The sequence below is a fragment of the Sus scrofa genome, chromosome 8 (genome assembly GCF_054392235.1).
Source record: "Sus scrofa isolate SSC_HxYL_T2T_F1_AM1 chromosome 8, Sscrofa_HxYL_maternal_Yorkshire_Landrace_v2.0, whole genome shotgun sequence".
Lineage (NCBI taxonomy): Eukaryota > Metazoa > Chordata > Mammalia > Artiodactyla > Suidae > Sus > Sus scrofa.
Genome location: NC_139390.1, coordinates 10,852,132 through 10,870,484, shown reverse-complemented (window position 1 = coordinate 10,870,484; position 18,353 = coordinate 10,852,132). Strand labels below are relative to the sequence as shown.

Below are 18,353 nucleotides of genomic sequence, written 5' to 3'. Positions count from 1 at the left end.
ATAAACTAGTGTAGCTACAGAATTCAGGGGTGACTAAGACTTTATCCCTACCCTCAAAAAATGCACAAATGGAAGAATTTAGAATACATGATTCTCTTTTTTTTTTTTTTTTTTTTTTTTGTCTTTTTGTCTTTTTGTCCTTTTAGTGCTGTACCCGGGGCATGTGGAGGTTCCCAGGCTAGGCATCTAATCGGAGCTGTAGCCGCCGGCCTACACTGGAGCTGTAGCAACGCCAGATCTGAGCCACGTCTTTGACCTACACCACAGCTCATGGCAATGCTGGATCACTAACCCACTGAGCGAGGCCAGGGATCAAACCGGCAATCTCATGGTTCTAGTCGGATTCGTTTCCGCTGCGCCATGACGGGAATTCCGAATACATGATTCTTAATCAAGGTACATATTGGAAAATAGAGATGCAGAAAGATGCTATTTGGTAATATGGAGGAAAGACATACATTCTGTTTTAGGTATTATTCTAGATAATGATTACTAAAAGATGAAATAGTAATAAATTAATAAGATACTCTTCTACTTGATAAAACTGAACCTGTAGGGATTTTTTATTTATAAGTTGCCCACTTAGAGTAAGCTGGTCTGGCAAAAGGACTAAACCTGCAGAAAGTAAGCACTATAAATACAAAGATTATTCTTTTAGCAGCAAGTTTATTTCTATGAAATGAAGGTATAAAACAGCCTGGTATAGTTTTAAATGTTTAGATTTGGTGGTTTACTTACCTTGTAGCAGGCACTTTCTGGATATTAGGTTAATAGTGAACAAAATGGAAAAAAAAAAATCCTTGGCTTAGTTTAGCTGGAAATTAGGACAGGGGAGGCAGACAGTAAACACAGGCAAAGTATATGCTGTATTAGATAGTGTCAAGTGCTGTGCGGAAAAATAAAGGAAAAGCATGCCAGAAGAGAGGAGAGAAGTTACCGCTTAAATGGAGTGAGTAGTTAAGGTCCCTTGGAAAATTCGAGCAAAGACCTTGAGGAGTTAAGGTCTTGACTCAGATGTCACCTTATAGAAGTCTTGACCTATCCATTCTAAACAGTCATTATAAAACCTATGTTGAGTTTTGAAGGCTTTGTCAAAGTTAATGTGTTTATCTCAGCACTTTGGAGATAGACAAAGAGAAGGCTGCTCTTCTCCTTTGTGTTGAAAGGGAAAGGTTTGAATTATAATGATTGAGCCCTTTCTAAGGTAGTATCTGTTCAGCTGTTCAGTGGATCTAAGACTAAACTTTGGATCTGCCATCTGTGTTAGTACTTTTTCAGTTTAGATGTCTTTATTAGTCTTGCAGTGGCGTTATTATTCTTCATAGGGTATGTAGTTACTTTTGTTTTTTAGGATTTCATGGTAAACAGTACACATTTAGATGGAGCCACAAAGACAAAAGAATCATTTGGAAATAAAATTCACTGAAAGTCATTTTTATCCCTATATTTCACATGTATCTCTGGCTAAGGGAGTAATTTAGCATAGTAACTAACTGTAAACATGAAATCCTCAGTCATAAATTCAGAATTAATTCTTTCTACTTATATTCATTTTGTCAGCTATACTCAGTTGTTTTTTTTTTTTTTTTGGTCTTTTTTCCTTTTCTAGGGCCACTCCTGCGGCATATGGAGGTTCCCAGGCTAGGGGTCTAAAACAGAGCTGTAGCCACTGGCCTACGCCAGAGCCACAGCAACACAGGATCCGAGCCGTGTCTGCAACCTACACCACAGCTCACAACAACGCCGGATCCTCAACCCACTGAGCGAGACAAGGGATCGAACCCACAACTTTATGGTTCCTAGTCAGATTTGTTAACCACTGAGCCACAATGGGAACTCCTCAGTTTTGTTTTAAATGAGACTTCCTTAGCTTATCCAGTTAAACAGTTTTATGTTTAGAGACATTCGAGTTAGGTCTTCAGGAAGCAAAAAAACCCTAGTGGGATCCTGAGAAAGGTGATAAAATTATTAATTCATTCTTTCTGGTGTAGTGTGTTTCTTTTTTCTTATATCAATTTGGAGTTTGCAGGGTTTTTTTGTTTTTTGGTTTTTTTTTTTTTGTGCTTGTTATAGTAGTGCCTGTTGTAAACATCTAAGCTCTGTGTAAGTTATTAAGCAGAAAGCAAAAGCCATGCTCATTTTTAATGTCTTAAAAATTCTAAGGCACTTTTCTTGCTTGATTCATTATGACCAGGCTAACTTAATTGTTTCAAATGTCTTCTAGGTCTGTGTCACTTTTATTTATGTAAAATAATGATTACACTTTTTATTGTGGCTCAGTTTTTTCTTCTTTTTTTTAATATCCTATTTTCTCTTGAAGAACTTACACTCTTCTTTAAGTAGTTAGAGTTTTTTTCCAAATTTTTTCAGTCCCTGAAACAGGAGTCATTTATTTTTTTCTTCCCTCTGCTAATTAGCTAGAGAAAAAAAATCACCTTCAACGTTGAAGCATGTAAAAAACATTCTTCCCTTCATTCTCATTGTACATCTTTTTTTCTTCTTTTTCTCTTTTCAGTTGCGGTCAGACTTCTTAAATATTAAGTACTAGAGGGAGAACTTGTCCATGTAATTTGCTTTGCATACATAAGGGAGTTTAAGGAGAGTAAAAAGTATTTCATATTTAATGATTTGTTGATTCCTTGAATGGCCTAATGGTAGTTAGTGTATCAAGTTCTTAGACTTGTGAATTCATTTTACAGAAGAGTCTGCAGAGGAATCGATTGCTATCAGCATTGCACAAATGGAAAAACGTTTACTTCATGGCTTAATTCATGATGTCCTACCATATGTTGGTACTTCTGTAAAAACTTTAGTATTAGCATACAGCTCTGCAGTTTCCAGCAAAATGGTATGTATAAATTAGCACATTTGCTGTTAAGAAAAAGTAGCAGTGATTTATATTTGGTTCGCTGATTCTTAAGTTTAATTAAGAAAAAAAATAATAGTTCACCCATGAAAGTGCCTTCCCATAGGAAGGCGTACAATGCTGATTTTCTTTTCTTTTTTTTTTTTTTGTCTTTTTTTGCTATTTCTTGGGCCGCTCCCGTGGCATATGGAGGTTCCCAGGCTAGGAGTCGAATCAGAGCTGCAGCCTCCAGCCTACGCCCGAGCCACAGCAACGTGGGATCCAAGCCACATCTGCAACCTGCACCACAGCTCACGGCAACACCGGATCGTTAACCCACTGAGCAAGGGCAGGGACCGAACCCGCAACCTCGTGGTTCCTAGTCGGATTCCTTAACCACTGCGCCACGACGGGAACTCCTGATTTTCATATTTTTTCATATAAGTTCTCATAGTAACCTTTGTGCATAGATATCATTGTTTACACATTGTAGAAACGGAAACAGAGACTAGAAGTTAAACTGTTTATTTAGTTTCACAGATGTTGAGTGATGAAGCCCAGTTTTATACCATTCTTTGTAATATGTAAGGCATGGTAAGATGGAGAGGTGAGATTAAATCACTGCTTTATAAAAGACTATCTTGTGATGTCCCACATCAGAGTCTCCTTAGGTACTCCTTAAAAATGTAAATTTGCTGGGTCTAACCATAAAATTACTAAAACAGATTCTCTGGGATTTGATCCCAGAGAATATTTGTAATATAGAATTTGTGATATAGAATTGACGTAATATTTGTAATATAGAATTGACGTGCTTTTTAACATGCAGAAAGGTTTGAGAACCACTGGATGCATTGTTTTCTAAAAGCTGTGTCTTTTTATCAGATTAACAGTCTGCAGATCTTCACAATGACTTTTTTCCCTCTTAGGTTAGGCAGATTTTAGAGCTTTGTCCTAACCTGGAGCATTTGGATCTTACCCAAACTGACATTTCAGATTCTGCATTTGACAGGTTAGTTATTTTTGAATACTTAAGTTTAATGATTTCTAACTACAGATTGATAAAATTGTTCCGTAGTTTTTCATTTGCATAGCTGCAGCTTAATCATACTGTTCTTTTTAGTGTCAGGTTTCGGTCATGTTATGGCAATAACTTAATAGCATCCTCCAGTTCTTTGCCTCTTGTCCGTAGGTCCCGGCTGATGCAAAACTTATATATATTTCATCCTTTCATCTTTATAATCTTGTACTTCAAGAGCCAATACTGGCTTTTCAACCTTGCTGTGCAACTGTGTAGATCGGGACTATGTTTTAAAGAAGTGTGCGTTTTCCTTTAGGCTCCCAGTACCATTTGGCAAAGCTCCCTCTTACATTCTTCATCGTTATCCTGAAATTCTTACGCTTTCTTCAGGCTACATTCTTCACAGATTGTATTTCCTTGGATGCTGCCACTGTGCTTCTTTTTCCACCTCATGCTCCTCTTTCCCACACTGGTATTTCTGTCAGCATCTCTCTTCCTGTTTCAGAGGGAGAGGTATACACTCTTCTCTGGGCTAAGGCCAATTTTCTGCCAGTTCCTAGAGTTTGTTCTTCTGGATCTTCCTCCTCTAATTATTTTCTTTGCTCCATGTGTGTACAGTTTTTCCCCTGCTGGTTATTTTTCAGGGTGATAAACGGTTTGTCCCTTTCGTACTCCTTCTCCTTGCCTACCCTTCCTTTGGGTAGCAATACTTTTAGTTCCTAATTACTCTTATTGTCTTTTCATGTTTATAGCATCTAAAGTAGTGCTTGACAATAGATATTCAGTAAATGTTTGATTGATTGTATTAGATTTAAAATCTTTTTTTTGTACTTTCCCTTTACTTACATGTAATTAAATGCTTTTGAAGAATTTAATACTATGCACTAATAGTCTTGTTACCTCCTAATTATAGTTGGTCTTGGCTTGGTTGCTGCCAGAGTCTTCGGCATCTTGATCTATCTGGATGTGAAAAAATCACAGATGTGGCTCTAGAGAAGATTTCTAGAGCTCTGGGAATTTTGACATCTCCTCAGAGTGGCCTTTCAAAGACTTCTACAAGCAAAATTACTTCGACTACATGGAAAAATAAAGACATTACCATGCAGTCCACCAAGCATTATGCTTGTCTGCACGATTTGACTAACAAGGACATTGGAGAAGAAATAGATAATGAACACCCCTGGACTAAGCCTGCCTCTTCTGAAAATTTCACTTCTCCTTATGTGTGGATGTTAGATGCTGAAGATTTGGCTGATATTGAAGATGCTGTAGAATGGAGACATAAAAATGTTGAAAGTCTTTGTGTAATGGAAACAGCATCCAACTTTAGTTGTTCCTCCTCTGGTTGTTACAGTAAGGATATTGTCGGACTAAGGACTAGTGTCTGTTGGCAGCAGCATTGTGCTTCTCCGGGCTTCGCGTATTGTGGTCACTCATTTTGTTGCACAGGAACAGCTTTAAGAACTATGTCAGCACTCCCAGAGTCTTCTGCATTGTGTAGAAGAGCGTCAAGGACTAGACTGCTGAGGGGAAAAGACTTGGTTTACTCTGGGAGTGAAAAATCTGATCAAGAGACTGGACGTGTGCTTTTGTTTCTCAGTCTGTCCGGATGTTATCAGATCACAGACCATGGTCTCAGGTAAGTACTCAGTTGCAGACTGTTAGGAAAGGGACGTGTTCTCATTCCCAAATGCCGTGTAACATTTTGAATCTAAGTCATTCTGTTCAGCTGATTCATTTCACCGAGAGTTAAACCAAGACCAGTCCTCCTTCAAAATGTTGGAACCATATAACTTCAGCATGAAGTTTCAGGCAGTTCCATTCTTTTGCGACATGGAAGAACATACATTTAAAAGTTTAATAGATACTCAGATACCTACAACACATTTTCTAAGGTGTTTTTATAAATGTAAAGATGGATAAGATACAGTTTTTACCCTCTAGACCTTGTAACAGGGAAGAAACTATGTATACCGTACTCTGTGGCCGTGTGTTATTTGTGTACATTCTGTAAGAGGTGTTGAATTAAAGATTCTGTGGGGATCAAAGGAGAGAGAGAGATTTCTCATCCAGTTGCAGCAAAAGATCAGAAAATGAAATGAAGTGGTGGCACTGAAAATTGAACCTCGAAGAAAGATGAAGGATTTTGAGAGGTGGCAGAGGGAGAAGAGACCGTCTATTCCAAGCAGTAGGAGCATTTGCGCAGTGAGGCGCCATTGTGCCTCTCGTTAAGTGGTTTTGTTTTTATGCTCTTTCTCGACGTTCATAATGTGCAGTCATTGTTTGCTTATCTGTGACATGAGCCTTTGGAAATTGATTTCATATTTTTTCTCTTGCCCTGTAATCGACTTGAGTTGTAGTAGAGCTATTTAATTAATAGTGGCATATCAGGTATATTGAACAGGGAAAATTGATCCAGCTAAAGCCTAATCCTCCATCTAGTCTTTTAAGTATGATCTTTAGCAGATTAAAATTCAACTTAGTGGGGTATGTTCAGAGGAGACTTGGTATTCCAGTTTGGTTGTAGTGAAGGATGTGTCCTGGGGAACAGTAAAAAATAAGCTGCGACAGGGTTTGAATTCAGGGAAGAATTCATTTGAGGGATGCGGAACACAGGAACTATCTTATTTGATAGCATGCGGGCTGGTAGCTTATTGAGGAAGTTGCAGTCTGAGTGCAGTTCAGATTTAAAAGAGTACAACTCTTTTTAATCAGATTATTTTGAAGGAATCTTTCTCAATCATTTAAATATTTATTGAGCATCTTCTGTGTGACTTTGCCTTCTTCTAACTGCTAGGGATCCAGAATAAATAAGACAAATCTCCTGCTTTCATAGAATTTATAATCTAATAGTCAAAATAAGACAACAAAGATATAATAGCAGACTGAATGTTCTGAAGAAAATTGAAGTGGGGTTATGGAATAGAGAATACAGAGAAGGCTCCTTCACATTTGAAGCACCGAAAAAGCCTTGAAAAGAAGCATTTTTTAAATTAGAGAGCGGAATGAAATTGGAGGTGCATTTCCTGGGAAAGAAGCTAAGGAAATAGAAAATACAAATGTAATTTTTAGAAACCAGCTTTTTTTTTTTTTTTTTTTGGCATCGATTTGGTTGGCTTTAAATTAACTTAATAGTTTCAGCTGGTGTCAGTAGATTTGAGAACAAATACATCTTGTGCAAGCATTCAGCTCAACTTAGGGGTACAGAGGTGTTAGTTGGGAGCATTCTGTGTATCCTTTTGGATTTGGTATGTTTTATTAAGGGATGGGTAGCAAGCGTTTTAGCAAGTTGATTATGGGGCTTGGTAAAAGAGCATTGACTGTAAAATGTAAGTTGAAAATCAGTTTTAAACTATACCGAAGCCATAGGAAACAAATAGTGTTGTATATATTCTTTGTGAAACATTTTCTGGTGTTCATAGGAGTAAAATAAAATAAATCTTGGCTGTTTTTGATGAAAAATAGCCTCTTATTTAATCCTCAACCTTCGTTGGCCCCTTCACATGACTGTTATTTTGTTTCACCTTTTTTGGCATTTTTCATTCTTTTGTACAGTTTGATTTTTCCATTTGGTATTTTTCTTTTGCCTGCAGAATTCTCAGTAGTTTTTTGCACTGTAGGTCTTTTGGCAGTAAACTTTCTCAGCTCTTGTCTGGAAAACACTTTATTCACTTTTTTTAGAAAGATTTTCCCTGTGTATAGAATTCTAGGTTTGTGGTTTTATTTGTTTTAGCACTTTCAAGATGTTCCATCATCTTTCAGCTTGCATAATTTCTTAGAAGTGCATTCAGATTTTATCTTTGTTCTTCCATATGTGTTTTTTCTTCAGCTGCTTTAATTTTTTTCTTTATTTCTGCTTTTAATGCAGTGCACATATGGTATGCCTTGGTGTGGTTATCTCTATCTTGCTTGGGGTTTATTGCATTCTTTGATCTGCTCTTTCTAGCTTTCATAAAATTGAAAAACAAAATTCAGCCATTATTTCTCAAGTACTTTTTCTCTCCTCATTTTCTTATCCCTGCCTCTTGCTGGGACTTGATGTAACTAGGTTATACTTCCCGATACTGCTGTACAGGCCACTTCAGTGTATTCGTTCCCTGAACTGTCATGACAAAGTACTGTAAACTAGGAGGTTAAAATGATGAAATTTGGAGTTCCCATCATGGCTCACTGCTAACAAACCTGACTAGTATCCATGAGGACGCAGGTTTGATTCCTAGCCTTGCTCAGTAGGTTAGGATCTGACATTGCCATAAGGTCTCAGACATGGCTCGGATACCACATTGCTGTGGCTGTGGTGTAGGCCGGCAGTTCTAGCTTCGATTCAACCCCTAACCTGGGAACTTCTGTATGCTGCGGCGCGGCCCTAAAAAACAAACAAGTAAGTAAATAAAATAATAAAATGAGAGAAAGTAATTCTCTCACTGTTAGGGGCTAGAGCTCCATAATCAAGGTGTGGGCCAAACGATCCTCCCTCTGAAATCTCTGAGAGAGCATCCTTTCTTAACTTTTCCAACTTCTTGTAGAGCCAGGTGTTGTTTAGCATGTGGCAACATAACCCCCGTCTCTGCCTCAGTCCTCATATGGCCTTCGCCTTTTGGTGTTTATTTATCTATGCATCTCTTCATGGCACTTTCCTTGTGTGTGCGTCTGGGTATTTCCCTCTTACGAGGACACCTGCCGTATTGGGTTAAGGCCCACCCTAATGACCTGATTTTAATTTGATTAAATCTGCAGAGACGTAAGTCCAACTAAAGTCACGTTTCTGATACTGAGGGTTAAGACCTCAGCGTATCTTTTTTGGGGGGAGAGGAACACAGTTCAACCCATAACACCAGGGCTTTTTTTTTCTTACTGTTTTTGTTCTTTTTTCTTTTGGTGCTTCATTCATTTTGGTTAATCTGGTTTATTCTTCAAGTCCACTAATCTTTTTTTTTGCATCTAATCGTTGCTAATCTCAGTGTATTTTTTTAATTTCAGATATTGTATTTTTCATTTGGTGCACTCGTGCTCCCCTCCAGTATATACACACACATATATAAGTATATAAATCATATGTAAATATATTAAAACATATATAAAATATTAATATATAAGTGCATTTTTCTGTTTCATTATGTTCATATTTTCTTTTAAATCCTGTGCATATTTAAAATATATAAAGTATGTTTCTATTGATTTTTTTTTTCCTGATTCTTTGAATATCTCGTTTTTTATTGGAAACCAGTAATATGAATTGTACAATGTTGAATTCAGGATTCTATCCTTTTAAAGATTATTACTTTTGAATTACTCCTTGGTCTGTATTATTTCTATAACTTGTGTACATTTCTTTTTTTTTTTTGTCTTTTTAGGGTCGTACCTGTGGCAAATGGAGGTTCCCAGACTAGGGGTCTAATCAGAGCTACAGCAGCTGGCTTACACCACAGCCACAGCAACGCCAGATCCAAGCTGTGTCTGTGACCTATACCACAGCTCACAGCAACACCAGATCCTTAACCCACTGAGCGAGGCCAGGGATCAAACCTGCAACCTCATGGTTCCTAGTAAGATTAGTTTCCGCTGCGCCATGACGGGAACTCCCCATAACTTGTATACATTTCTATAATTTTCTTACTGTATGAATTATTTGTTAAAATGTTTCTTTCTTTGATTGATGGCAGAGAATGGGTTTTATTCATTTTACATTTTACTGTGTAGGCCTGTGCCTGATATAGTTGGGCACTGGTGATAAAAATTCAACTAGAGACCTTTCTAAAATGCGTATCTTTTTTTTTTTTTTTTTGCTGTGCCATGACATGTGGAAGTTCCTGGGCCAGGAATGGAACTTGAGCCACAACAGTGTCAATACCAAATCCTGCTAGGACACCAGGGAACTCCTAAAATGCCTATCTTATTACTCCTCCATCTAAACCTTTCAGTGAATCCTAACTGCCCTTTGGTTGAAGTTCAGATTCTCGGCCCTTGCTTGCCCCTGTAGTTTATATCTCGTACCTTCCTTAAATCTCTTCCTTTAACTTCTTCGTATCTTCATCTCTGCCAAAAAACAACAAACAGGTAAACATAAACATCACACAAACCATCCTTTCTTTTACCATCCTCAGCTATTTTCCTCTCCTCCGACATACAGGCATACTTTGTTTTATTGTACTTCACCGTATTGAACTTTACGACTAATTGCATTTTTCACAAATTGAAGGTTTGAAGCAACCTTGCTTTGAGTGGGTCTATCAGTGCCATTTTTCTCACAGTATTTGCTCACTTCACATCTCTGTGTCACACTTTAATTCTTCAGTTTTTAAAACTTTAATTATTATTGTATTTGTTAGGGTGATATGTGATCAGTGATTTTTGATGATACTATTGCATTTGTTTCAGATTGCCACAAACCATATGAAATGGCAAAGCTAATCGATAATGCTATGTGTGTTCTGGCTGTTCCACTGACTGGCCATACCCCTATTTCTCTTCCTCCCCTCATGCTACCCTATTTCCCGAGACAACAGCATTGAAATTAGGCCAGTTGATAACCCTGCAGTGGCCTCTGAGTGTTAGACAAAAGGAAGAATCACACGTCTCTCCCTTTAAGTCAAAACCTAGATGTGATTAAGTTTAGTGAGGATTGCATGTCAAAAGCCAAGATCTTTTTCACCAGTTAGCCAAGTTGTAAAAGCAAAGGGAAAGTTCTTGAAGGAAGTTAAAAGTGCTACTCCAGTAAACACATGAATGGTAAGAAAGCCAAACAGCCTTTTTGCTGCTGATAAGAAAGAAGTTTTAGTGGTTTGGATAGAAGATCAAACTAGCCACAATGTTTTTTAAAGCCAGAGCCTAATTTAGAGCAAGGCAGTAGCTCTCTTCAGTCTGATGAAGGCTGAAAGCGATGAGAAAGCTGCAGAAGAAAAGTTAGAAGCTAGCAGAAGTTGGTTCATGAAGTTTAAGAAGCCATGGAGTTCCTGTCGTGGTGCAGGGGAAATGAATCCCACTAGGAACCATGAGGTTGTGGGTTTGATCCCTGGCCTCGCTCAGTGGGTTAAGGATTCAGTGTTGCCATGAGCTGTGGTGTAGGTTGCAGATGTGGCTTGGATCCCACATTGCTGTGGCTGTGGTGTAGGCTGCAGATGTGGCTTGGATCCCACATTGCTGTGGCTGTGGTGTAGGCTGGCAGCTGTAGCTCCAATTCAACCCCTAGCCTGGGAACCTCCATGTGCTGTGGATGTGATCCTAAAAAAAACAAACAGAAAGGGTAAGGTTCTGATAATATGGAAACTGTAGCAAGTTATCCAGAAGATCTAGCTAAAATAATTAATGAAGGTAGCTACACTAAACAACAGATTTTTAGTGTAGAAGAAACAGCCTCATATTGGAAGAAGATATCATTGAGGACTTTCATAGCTAGAGAGAAGTTAAAGCCTGGCTTCAAAGGAGGCTGACTCAATTGTCAGGGGCTAACGCAGCTGGTGATTTGAAGTTGTATGCTTATTTACCATCCGAAAATCCTAGGCCCCTTAAGAATTATGCTAAAGCTACTCTGCTTGTGCTCTGTAAATGAAACAACAAAGCCTGGATGACAGCACATCAATTTACAACATGGTTTGCTGCATATTTTAAGCCTATCATTGAAACCTACTTCTCAGGGGGATAAAAGAAGTCCTTTCAAAATATTACAGGTTATAGATAATGTTCCTGGTCACCCAAGGGCTCTGATGGAGATGCACAGTGAAATTCACGTTGTTTTCATGCCTGCTGCTAACACAGCATCCATTCTGCAGCCCATGGACCAAGGAGTCATTTCAACTTTCAAGTCTTACTGTTTAAGAAATAACATTTTGCAAAGCTATATAGCTGCCATAGATAATAATTCCTCTGATGGATTGGGCAAAGATAACTGAAAACATTCTGGAAAGGATTCACTATTCTAGATGCCATGAAGAACATTTACGATTTATGGGAAGAGGTCAGAATACCAGCATCAATAGGAGCTGGGAAGAAGTTGGTTCCAACCCTCATGAATGACTTTGAGGGGTGTAAGACTTCAGTGGAGGGAGTAACTGCAGAGGTAAAAACAGCAAGAGAACTAGAATTTTAAATAGAGTATGACATGTGATTGAATTATCTCTGTATAAAACTTTAATGAATGAGGAGTTTCTTATTGGATGAAAGAAAGGAATAAGTGGTTTCTTATTCCTGGTGAGAATATTGTGAAGATAGTCGAAATGACAACAAAGGATTTAGAATATTACGTAAACTTAGTTGTTAAAGCAGTGGCAGGGCTTGAGAGTATTGACTCTCGTTTTGAAAGAAGATATCCTGTGGGTCAAATGCTGTCAAAAAGCATTACATGCTGCAGGAGTTCCCGTCGTGGCGCAGTGGTTAACAAATCCGACTAGGAACCATGAGGTTGCGGGTTCGATCCCTGCCCTTGCTCAGTGGGTTAACGATCCGGCATTGCTGTGAGCTGTTGTGTAGGCCGCAGACGTGGCTCGGATCCCGCGTTGCTGTGGCTGTGGTGTAGGCCGGTGGCTACAGCTCCGATTCGACCCCTAGCCTGGGAACCTCCACATGCCGCGGGAGCGGTCCAAGAAATGGCAAAAAGACAAAAAAAAAAAAAAAAAAAAGCATTACATGCTGCAGGGAAATTCTTCATGAAAGAAAGAGTCAGTTAGTCACTGTAACAAAAAACCCTTCACTGTTGTCTCATTTTAAGAAATTGCTATAGCCACCCCAGTCTTCAACAACCGTCATTTTGATCTGTCAGCAGCCATCAACAACCCTTGGCCAGCAAAGAGATTATGACTTGCTGCTGAAGGCCCAGATGATACAATAAGTACTTTTAGCAATTAGTAACAGAATATTTCTTTCCCTCCCCCCCCCCCCCCCCTTTTAAGGCTGTATCTGTGGCATATGGAAGTTCCCAGGCTAGGGGTCGAATCAAAGCTTCAGCTGCCTGCCACAGCCATAGCCACTGCAACATGGGTTCGTAGCCAGTCTGCAACTTACACCACAGCTGCCTGACCAGGGATCAAACCCGCATGCTCATGGGTAATAGTTGGATTCGTTTCCACTGCACCACAAAGGGAACTCCTGAAGTATTTTTAATTAAGTAATGCGCATAGATTTTTTTGGACATCATGCTATTGCACACTTAGTAGACTACAGTATAATGTAAAGGTAACTTTTTTTTTTTGTCTTGTCTTTTTAGGGCTGCACCCGTGGCCTATGGAGGTTCCCAGGCTAGGGGTCCAGTCGGAGCTGTTGCTGCCGGCATATGCCAGAGCCACAGCAATGCCAGAGCCAAGCCGTGTCTGTGACCTACACCACAGCTCATGGCAACACTGGATTCTTAACCCACTGAGCAAAGCCAGGGATTGAACCCGCCACCTCATGGTTCCTAGTCAGATTCGTTTCCGCTGTGCCACGACGGGAACTCCTAAATGTAACTTTTTATATGCACTGGAAATCCAAAAAATTTGTGTGACTTGCTTTATTATGGTAGAACTTTTATCTGGAACGGAACCTGCAGTATCTCTGAGGTACGCCTGTACCGTGTTCCTCTTGCTTTCGTACATTTGCATTCGCTCTCTCTCTCTCTAACATGTGTTTATGGACTAGCTTCCGTCTGTTTCTATCTCCATTACAGTTTAAATGTCTCTTCCTATGGGAAACCTTTTGTGCCCCCTCCCCCTCCCCACACCAAAGCTCTTCAGTATGTGTCTGGAGAACATTCATCACATGATATTATAATTGCTTGTTTAGGTTTGGCTTGAGATCTCTCTCGACTTGGTGAGGCCAGCGAATACATACATGGTTTACTCACATTATGTATTTGTGATAATGAAGTTTTATATTCCATGCAGTCTGTCCTCAACTAAAAATTTTTAAGTTTTAGCAGTCTCTATGTTGAGATACCTTCTGAGATCTTTTAGACCACATTTAGAAGCTTTTTTTTTTTTAAATTATTATGAGCTTTTTTTTTTTTAAATTATTACGAGCCATTCACCTTTCCAGGAAAAAAAAAGAATCAGTAAACTTCAAACCCTATACTGTCTTCCTTTAAAGACATCTATCTCTAGGCGTTCCCGTTGTGGCTCAGTGGAAACAAACCTGACTAATATCCATGAGGATGCTGGTTTGATTCCTGACCTCATTCAGTGGGTTAAGGATCCGGCGTTGTCATGAACTATGGTGTAGGTCACAGATGTGGCTCAGATCCCACATTGCTGTGGCTGTGGTGTAGGCAGGCACCTGCAGCTCCGATTTGACCTGTAGCCTGGGAACTTTCATATGCCCCAGGGGTGGCCCTAAAAAGACAAAAAAAAAATCTTGTGTAACTGCTATAGCCCCAGTCACGCCAGTGAGGTTCTGGACTGCCACTGTTAATTTGAACTGTAGGGATAGATCAGGGAATCTATGATTTAAGAAAAAATAGTCTTTTTTAGTCAAAATATAAGTATGCATTTAAATCTCTCATGTGTATCTTGATCAGTTGTTTTTATTTTTTATTATTTATTTATTTTTGTCTTTTTAGGGCCACATCTACAGCATATGGAGGTTCCCAGGCTAGGGGTCTAATTGAAACTGTAGCTGTTGGCCTACACCACAGCCACAGCAATGCCAGATTCTCAACCCACTGAGCAAGGCAAGGGACCAAACCTGCAACCTCATGGTTCCTGGTCGGATTCGTATCCACTGCGCCACGACGGGAACTCCCATAAGCTGTTTTTAATAAACCGTTTTTTTCCTTTTAAACATTCAGTGACAGAGCATTAAAATGTATGTACTAATCTTTGTCCGTTAATGTCTCTCACTGAATGTGTAATTATTTCCATAATTTACAATGGGATCCAGTTCATCCCTGGCCTGGAAACTTGCATAGGTCACAGATGCAGCTGTAGAAAGAAAACAAAGTTTATTCTAATCTCAATAGTTTACATAACTTTCCTTACCTTTACTTTCTAATTTCCATGTACCTGCATAATCATGCTAATTGTTTTACTAAATTTATTGTATTAGTTTCTTGATATCCCTGACAAGTAGATTGTTTCTAGATTTCCCATTCTTTGCTATTGTAATACAGAAAATTGATGTTCTCAATTTTGTTCCTGATATTTTTCATCTCTGCCTTTGCCATTTTAGCCAATTTCTCATGGTGTCCTTTTTATATAAATTGTTATTTTTATTCTTCTAGGGTATGCCATTAGGTTTTTCATTTTATTGAAATGAAGTTCATATACCATTAAGTGGTATAAATCAGTGGTTTTTTGTTTATTTGCTAGATTGGCAACCATCACCACTGTCAAATTAGAGACGTTTTCATTAGCCAGAAAGAAACCCTGTGCCCATTAGCAGTCGTTCCTCATTCCTCTTTGCCCCCAGCCCCTGACGACCACTCATACTTTCTGTGTCTCTGTCTATTCTGCCTGTTTGGACATTTCATATAAACGGAATTATATAATATGTGGTCTTTTGTATCTGACTCTTTTTATGTGGCACAGTGTTTTTAAGGTTCATCCAGGCTGTAGCATGAATCAGTACTTTGTGGTTACATAATATTTAATTGTTTGGATATACTATATTTCATTTATCCATTAAATTTATTAATGGATATTTGTGTTGTTTCCACTTTTCGGATATTATGACTAATGCTGCTGTGAACATTTGTTAGCACATTTTTCTGTTTTTCTGTTTTTATGTCTCGGGTATATATTTATGAGAGTAATTTTGGGTTACATGCTGATTTCATAACTCTTTGAGGAACTGCCAAACTGATGAGTAATTTTCTTGATAATTTCCACTTAAACAATTTAGTAGGAGAATGCAGATTACAATTCCAGAATTCAGTACTTCTTTTCTGTAGGAATTGAGTTACTTTTATGTTCCTACAAAGAAAAATTTCATGGAACTTGTTTATTGCATGTCTTTAGGGGTTTTTTTTGTTTTTGTTTTTGTTTTTTTTGTTTGTTTGTTTTTTTGCCATTTCTTGGGCCGCTCCCGCGGCATATGGAGTTTCCCAGGCTAGGGGTCTAATCAGAGCTGCAGCCACTGGCCCACGCCAGATCGACAGCAATGCAGGATCCGAGCCGCATCTGCAACCTATACCACAGCTCACGGCAACACCGGATCGTCAACCCACTGAGCAAGGGCAGGGACTGAACCCGCAACCTCATGGTTCCTAGTCGGATTCGTTAACCACTGCGCCACGACGGGAACTCCTGTTTATTGCATGTCTTTAGAAATGTCTCTGTTACATGTGTCCTTCATCCTAAGGATGAAGTTAGTTGTCATGTTTTATAGAAATTCTTTAATTTTCTCATTACCAAATTGAAAGGTATATTAATGGTAGTCTACTGGGCCATAGGAATACCTGCATTTTTATAGGTTCTATCATATATTTTTGTTATTAATATATTCTGATTGTTGACTTGCTTCTCTTACAGGGTTTTGACTCTGGGAGGAGGGCTGCCTTATTTGGAGCACCTTAATCTCTCTGGTTGTCTCACTGTAACTGGCGCAGGCCTGCAGGATTTGGTTTCAGCATGTCCTTCTCTAAATGATGAATACTTTTACTACTGTGACAACATTAACGGTAATGCCTTTTCACATTGAGATAATTTTGGATGAATTGATTTAAACTTGTTTAACGGTTCTGAGAATTAGGGTTTCTGTTTTGTTTTCGAGATTTCTCATTACTAAAATATTTTTACTTTTAGTCTTTTTCTAAAGGTAAGTTTTTCTCGTGGAGAGAGATTTCACCTCTCTATTCTGTCAGCTCTTAGAAATGTGTAGTAGCTTAGTCATTCCAAAGTGGGAGGTTATGTAGAACTAGTAAAAGTCTCCTCATCTGGGGGAGCTCCTCTAGAGTGAAGGAGCACTCGATAACCCCTTAGGAGGATCGATGTGCTAGATACACCTAGTTCTTAGGCATGATAGAATCAGTTTTCTTGTAGGACAGCTTCGTGAAATGTGGTAGAAAAAGGGGGACCGTGGTAGCGTGAACTCCTCAGGGACTCTGGGTTTGGTTCCACTTAAATCTCGTACAAGACTGAGAAGGATGGTGTTTTAGGAAGAGGCTGAAGTGCTTTAAACATGACCGGAATTCCTATCATGTGTTAGACATTGATTCTTGAACCTGCTTTTAACATTCATCAAATAAACATTTCTTGATTTTTTTGTTTTATTTTGTTTTTTTAAGCCTGTTCCCACCCTGCAATGAACCTGATTAAAAATGTGCTCTTTCAAAGTACATTCAGTGCCCTATTAGGCATTTGATAATCACTGAAATTCTAAAGCATAAAAATTGCTCCTCAATTACTAGCAAGCAAATCAACATCCTATATTTATAAATTTTCCTAAGGAAAAAACTTACACGGTTCAGATTCTGCAGTATCTTTTGACATCATGTACGGTTATTTTTAAGAGTCCAGTTCATCTTAAGATGATGGGAAGATCAATTGAGTTTCTCTCAGGCAGGAAAATTGACAGGAGCTAGGAAGATTAGAGGACATATCAGTAGGCAGAGAAGTTAGCAAATCTGCCATTTCTTAGAGATTAGATTTTCCTTAAAATATATATGAAGAGATAAGAGATAGCAGCTCTTGTTTGCGTAATCACATTGGTGATGCCCAGGACGACCGCCCCTGTTCTTGCAATAGCAACACTAAGTTGGAGCCTTTCTTTGCTCTCTCCTGCCTTCACTGTATAATAAGGAATGATGAAAATGAATTTCATTTTAGTTGCAACCTGCACAGTGTACAAAAGAAAGTTTGGGTGCAGCAGTGAAGCACTGGCTTCTTTTGCAGATGGAATGAGTTTGAGGAGCGGTTTTGTTTTGTTTTTTTTTAATTTTCATTGTAGGTTCAGGGTAGTACTTCCTAAAGCTTATAGGACACATTGTAAAAAGTAATTAGTAAGCAGTCATTTTTTATAGAAAAAACATCTTATTGGTAGGTTGCATTAGAAGTGTCTGCACTGATTTTAGCATAGGTTATGGTTGCGGGAATGTATCTTCTCAGAACCTAATTTTTTATATTTATTTTAGGGTTTATTGGGTTGGTAGGGGGATTGGGTTTCACCTCATTTATATATATGATCTGCCTAACTTGTGTGTGTGTGTTTTTAAAACTTCTTGAAACAATTTAGATGATGGGATAAAGTTAAATACTTAAAATCTTGTACTTTGTTAGTATGTTAGAATTCCTTTCATCTTGACTGGTTTTGAATATATAAATATTAAAGTGTTCCAAAGTAACAGCTTACATTCCTTTTGTTCAATGTTAAGATTTTTTTTTTCTGATAAAAGAGTGGTAATTTTCAGTAAATGAATTTTAATGAACTTGTCTGACTTCAAAAGGTTTGAAAGGAAATTGATAGTGCTTGTATAATCCAATACCAAGCCTCTTTTTACAGCTTCTTAAAGCATGATTTGGGGAGAATGGAAATCCTTTAAAGTTTCCAGGGTTGCTTGTCAATAAACTTATATTCCAGAGTTCC

The 18,353-nt window shown here is 38.5% G+C and overlaps 1 protein-coding gene across 1 annotated transcript in view; it reads left to right on the top strand.

Annotated features, from left to right (window-relative positions):
• FBXL5 (F-box and leucine rich repeat protein 5) overlaps positions 1 to 18,353 on the top strand; it is a 45,775-nt gene that overhangs the window by 21,430 nt on the left and 5,992 nt on the right. The window contains exons 7-10 of the mRNA XM_013978532.3: positions 2,700 to 2,848; positions 3,775 to 3,857; positions 4,780 to 5,505; positions 16,301 to 16,449. Coding sequence (XP_013833986.1) covers positions 2,700 to 2,848; positions 3,775 to 3,857; positions 4,780 to 5,505; positions 16,301 to 16,449 — 1,107 coding nt within the window. The remainder of the gene's footprint in view (positions 1 to 2,699; positions 2,849 to 3,774; positions 3,858 to 4,779; positions 5,506 to 16,300; positions 16,450 to 18,353) is intronic.